The sequence below is a fragment of the Nannospalax galili genome, unplaced genomic scaffold (assembly GCF_000622305.1).
Source record: "Nannospalax galili isolate Female #2095 unplaced genomic scaffold, S.galili_v1.0 scaffold761, whole genome shotgun sequence".
In the NCBI taxonomy this organism is placed as follows: Eukaryota; Metazoa; Chordata; class Mammalia; order Rodentia; family Spalacidae; genus Nannospalax; species Nannospalax galili.
In genome coordinates, this window is record NW_008346389.1 from 1,022,803 (window position 1) to 1,028,802 (window position 6,000).

The following is a 6,000-nucleotide window of genomic DNA, read 5'->3' on the forward strand; positions in this document are numbered from 1 at the left end:
TGCTTTCTTTCTACCAGGTACTTTTAAGTTTATCTTGTTGGTAATCCTTTACAACTATCCTATGAAGCAAGAACTTTATTCACCCCTTCATAAACTGAAACTTAATTTTACTGAAGGTCACATAGCTATCAAATGGCAAAGAATCAAACTCCATACCTAATCCAAGACCCTAAGATCTTAAATAAATTAAATTATTGGAAGCATCCTGCTCAAAGTAACTACAGGGTTGTTTTTTGCGGGGGGGGGGGGGTGGTGTTGAGGGGGATCTCTTTGAGACAGGGTCTCCCTGAAGTCCCAGCTGTCTTGGAACTCACTTTGTAGACCAGGCTGGCCTTGAACTCACAGAGATCTGCCTGCCTCTGCCTCCTGAGTGCTGGGATAAAGGTGTGCGCCACCACGCCCGGCTACTACAGGGTTTTTTATCAGCAGCTTAACCTTGTGAGGTATACATATGATGGACTAAGAAAGGTGATGCCTATGAAGCATGACCTGCCATGGCAGTCCTATTCTTGAAGTCCCCTTGGTGTACTATAACTCTATGATGTACTTTCTTCTCAACAACCTCTTTGTATTCTCAGTGTGTTGCTGTAGAAATGAGTCTGTTCATGCTTTTCAGTGTGTTTCTCCTAGCTAGAATGAGGCTCCTAGGTAATGGACATTCTCCCCTCTTATACCCCTCTGCCTTTGTCCTCTCTGTATTCTGCCCTCCTTAATCACAGTTCCAGAACTGACTTCTTTAATGAGAAGCTAGATTGGGGCAGAAAAAGCAAAAAATGAAGGGTGACAGAGCCAAAAACAAAACTAGTAATAGTCAATCAAAGGCTGTAGTCAAAGGGCTGGAGAGATGGCTCAGTGATTAAGAGCACTGGCTGCTCCTGCAGAGGGACCTGAGTTTGAACCCCAACACATGGCAGCTATCAGCTGTCCATAACTCCCATTTCCAGGGGATCCAACACCCTCTTCTGGCCTCTGGGCACTGCATGACATGGGTACACTTATATACATGCAAGCGTAACATACATATAAAATAAAGTAAGCCTGTCGTCAAGAAATGACATGGTTGATACAATTAGTGTGGGAATTAAAACATAAATTATTACGGTTTTGTCATCTATTTAGTTAGGGGTTTTGAGGGAAAGGGTGAACAGATTGAAAATGGTATTTGTAAAATTTTAAAGCCTACCAGAATCCTTTGGCATTTGTGATTGCTGAAGTTTATATTTCTTTAAATGAAGTTCTTTTAATCTTGGACCTGTGCTCTGAAGAGATGACATGTAATTTCAAAGATTTAATATATAAAAAGTGTAAAAAAATTTTTTTCCCAGCTTAAATATATTTTTATTGAATTTTTGTATATTTAATACACAACATATTAATCTTTATGCACACTGCCCCATGTACACCCTCCCATAACCCCACCACTGGTTTTCATGAATTCTCTCACTTATGTTAAGGCCTATTGCATCAAATTAGTGTACCCAGACCTCTCTCAGTGCAAATTCATCCACTGGGGTCTTGTCTACCTAGAAGCACTCCTTTAAAGAAGATCAGCAATTTCTCACCCAGTTGTAATTGGTTTGTCAACTAATATTGGGACCTGCTGCCCATTTCCCCAGTTCTATGCCAGGTTTTTGTCTGCATGAGTTTGCATGGGTCTTATACATGCTGACATTATTGCTGTAAGTTCATTTGAGCAAGATCCCAGGGGCCTGCAACACTATTTTCATATGGCCATGCACCTCCTCCCCTGGTAATTAAAATACTTCCACGCCCTCTTTCCTCAATAGTCTCTGAGCTCTGGCTGTGTGAAGTTTAATAAAGGAGTTTTGTCCAAGAACCTCTTGGTTCTGCAGACTCCTCTTATTCTCTATGCTTTGGCCATTTGTGGTCCTTCGTGTTCATTGCCCTCTGTTGCATGAGTGAGCTTCATTGATGAGACTTGAGAGATGCATTAGTATTCTTTCTATACCTTGTTCCACTATGTTCTGTGAGTCTTAGATGTAGAGGTTCCATTGTAGATGTATCACTTAGCATTGAGCATTTCACAGACACTTAATTTCTGTGTGTGATCAGTTATGGAACTCTGTAATAATCTATCTGTTGCAAAAGAAGCTTTTTTAACGAGTGGTGACTGGCATACTTGTCTGTAAATATAAGAATTCATATTTAATACATAGTGAAAAATGTGTATTTATCCAGGGATATGACAGCCTTGGGGTTTTCTTTAAGATCTATGAACTCTCCAGTCATGTGTATTAGGCAAGGTTTACAGTACCACACACGAGTTTCCCCCCCATTGAGTAAGCTGTAAGTCCAATTAGGTAGCTATTGATTACCCTCAAGATAAAGTGTTCCTACTGTCCAATATGGTTTGTTGTATTAGTTATTGATGTGGTTATTAGACCTTAAAGTTGGGGTTGGAGTGTAAAAATTTTTTACAGATAATATTTTGTATTGTGATTATAAGTTTTAAGTGATATTTTGCCTCCCAGCATTCCATTTGTGTGAGGATAAGCCAGAGGCTTTGCCTGATCATGGCTTTGCTTGGAAGCATTAAGGAATCTTTTCCTCTGTGATGACCCTCCTCTTTGTAGATTGGACACTGATTTGAGTCCATGGGTCTCCATGGCCTCCCTGAACCAGAGGACAGGTGACTCATCACAGTTATAGGATATTTTGAGAGATGCCCTATAGTCTCCTAGGACCTAGTTGACTTTGGAGGGCAAACAACAAAATATTGTCCCTTTAAGTCCCTGTGACTACATTAGTATAGGCCTCCAAGTATGGCTATTAAACACCCGAGGAGGTTAATTATACTGGTCTGGTATTTTTAATTACTTTGTAATATGTGGATAAAGCTTGAGAAAACCAATTCATTCTTAAATAAGCTTTGATTAACCATTTATTTGTTTTTTCCTTCAACCAGCTCTTATAATTGTTAACAAGAATAGATCAATAACTCCATTACTTTAGGTAAAAATTTGACTGAACTTTTAACTTAGAGTTTTTTAATTTAATGTTTTTGTGAATTTCATATATTATAATCATATTTAAATTCCCTCCCATATCTGGACCCCCCTTTCTAAACCCCTCACTAAATCTCTGCAGTCTAGTAATATATATTAGAGAGAGAGTGTGTATAAACACTTGGATAGCTCTTAAAAGTTTTCAGACAGTAATTGCTTAGTATTTTATTGTTTGAAATCAGTATCACTAAATTTTAAGTTCTTATCCAATCTGACTTACCCAGTCCGCTTTCAAGAAATTGAATGAAATAACCAGGAAAAACAAAACAAAAAAACTGTCATTTTTCAACTTTTTAAATGTTTTATAGGAAGACTATGATAAATACGGAATTCGAATTAGAGTCAAATTTCGCAGTAGTACTCAACTGCATGAATTGACACCTCATCATCAAAGTGGAGGTGAAAGAAGTGTTTCTACCATGTTATACTTAATGGCGCTCCAGGAGCTTAACAGATGTCCATTCAGAGTAGTTGATGAAATCAACCAGGTATGATGCTTATTCTTTTATTTGGATCTTATTGTATCCTCTAATAGATACAGATGTAATGATTATTATCATGGTTTAGGGTATGGACCCAATCAATGAACGAAGAGTATTTGAAATGGTTGTAAATACTGCCTGTAAAGAAAACACATCTCAGTACTTCTTTATTACACCAAAGGTAAGTGGTAAGTAAGCTCACAGTAGTCATATGCTCAGGTGCCCTCAGTGGCTTAATTGTGTGGCATATTTGGGCCCAGTATGTAAATATGAGCAGGAACACTCCTCCGGAAAGCTAAAATGATTATAGTAACATTTATACTCATATAAGGGAAAAGTTCTAGTGACATAATAAGAAACCTCTTTATCTGAGGAAGAAACGTAGGAGGCATATCATTATGCTCTAAAACCTAAATTTCCTTCTTGTTTTTGGCACTCATTCCCCTTCTAGAAAAGCTCTTTTTTGGCTAAAGGATGACTAGGACTGCAAACCCTAGAACTCTAGCCCTCTCTTTGCCACACAGGACTGTCCTGTCACATAGTAGTCTGCCTTACCACTGCCACTACTCTGGCTCTGAAGAAATAAGTATCCCTACAGCTTTTACTTACAGATAATTTGATAAAAATATAATTACCTTCACAGAGATTTTTTCATAATCTAAAACTGTTGCAGTGGGAAACTTTGTTTTGTTATGTCTAGTGCTGTTGGTAAATTATAAAGTAAATAAACTCAAAGATGTGTTTATTAATAAAGTCAGTTTTTTTTTTTTTCTTTTTCAACTATTCATGAAAATCTCATTGGATAGCTCACTTAGATGTAATTTTTTTTTTTAAAACAGGGTCTTCATGTAGTTCCAGCTGGCCTGGAACTCACTATGTAGACCAGGCTGGCCTCCCGTCTCAGAGAGATCTGCCTGCCTCTCCAAGTGCTGGGACTAAAGGTGTGTGACCACGCCTGGCCCTACGTTTTTATTTGGATTTTGTCTTCTCTCAGCAGATCTCAGTGGACTAGTCAGATCTACCCCTACTCTATTGCTTACCAAACAGGTTGGCTTATAAACCACACCTCCCTGCACGTTTTTCAGACTACCGGTCTGTCATAGTGCTTAACCATAGATGTTGTTTGAAAGTGTTTTGGATAGAAATTAAAGTGCATACCTCTCTCTGGGGACTACTTAGGAAAGTCTATCCTAGCTGTCCTGTAAATATAGAGGAATCCAGACAACTGGATAATTCCAATAGGTCTGGCTTCAGAGATGCTTACTCAGGGAGCTGTCATAGGTTAGCTGAGGATTATGTATTTGTGCACGTGTCAGGTTGGAACAGCCTTTCTCAATATATAGTAGTATTATATGCAGTTTGTTTCAATCCTTACAGCTCCTACAAAATCTTCCTTATTCTGAAAAGATGACAGTATTGTTTGTTTACAACGGTCCTCATATGCTGGAACCAAACCGATGGAATTTAAAGGCTTTTCAGAGACGGCGGCGCCGTATTACCTTCACTCAGCCTTCTCAGTGAAGGGACAGGGAGGAGACTTCAGAGGTTTTTGTTTTAACTGTTTATACATGTGGCTCAACTGAATAAAAGCAGATTTATTGAAAAAGAAAGATTGGTTATTTTTGGAAACCTGCTTTTAAATAAAAATGTCGATGAAATACAGTGACTCTCTGGAACAGTCTCTGGTAGTATAAATTAAGTCTTCAGTATTGGTTGAACTTGACTCTTTAGTGCTCTGTGAGTACTGAATTCTCCTGTTTAAAGGTATACACTGCCCCAGAGTGTGTGGTGGCACACACATCTTATCCAGCACTTGAGAAGTAGAGGCAGGAAGATCATGAGTTCAAGACAAACCTGGGCTGCCTAGCAAGTTCCAGACCACCTAGGCTGCAGAGTGGGATCCTGTCTCAAAAAAAAAGGTTATTTACTCTTTCAAATCAGAAGTTTGGTAGAACAGAATTATCAATCCCAAAGAGTTTACTTAACATGGTAGCCCTGAGCATTAATTGCAGAGTAACTTTAATTACTTTTATAGCCTAAAGACAACTCTAGAACTAGAATCTCAGTTTTCTTCCAGTATTACATTTCGTTTTTAAAAACAGAGGACTATCTAGTCTAATGTATACTAATTTATGGCAGACCTGTTCATTTCTTCCTGTTAAAAAAGTTACCTTATCTTCATAGCAAACAGCCGTTTATGGCCTTTTAAAGTTTTGGGAAACTTGATACGATAATTTTATTGATATCTCAAGGAATTGGAAAAACACACACAGGGCTTCAAAAATGGTATCAGGACTGCAAAGCCACAAGGTGGCCATTATATGATACAAAATGTAACCCTAACATTGACAGTAAAATCAGGAGACAAGAGTTTTTAAATAGCCTTGTAAAGTATATGTGTTGTAGTGGGGGTGGGGGGTTGTGTTCTATTTGTTTTTCAATTTAAAGTCAATTGTATTTTACATCTTAAACTTCTACATGCGTTTTTATAA

The 6,000-nt window shown here is 38.1% G+C and overlaps 1 protein-coding gene across 2 annotated transcripts in view; it reads left to right on the top strand.

Annotated features, from left to right (window-relative positions):
- The window catches only part of Smc5 (structural maintenance of chromosomes 5), an 88,135-nt gene extending 82,379 nt beyond the window's left edge, over positions 1-5,756 (top strand). For both annotated transcript variants that reach the window (XM_008842750.3, XM_008842751.3), the window contains 3 exons: positions 3,335-3,514; positions 3,594-3,689; positions 4,886-5,756. In XM_008842750.3, the coding sequence (XP_008840972.1) occupies positions 3,335-3,514; positions 3,594-3,689; positions 4,886-5,029 (420 nt within the window). In that variant the 3' untranslated portion in view covers positions 5,030-5,756. The remainder of the gene's footprint in view (positions 1-3,334; positions 3,515-3,593; positions 3,690-4,885) is intronic.
- Positions 5,757-6,000: the final 244 nt, after the last annotated feature.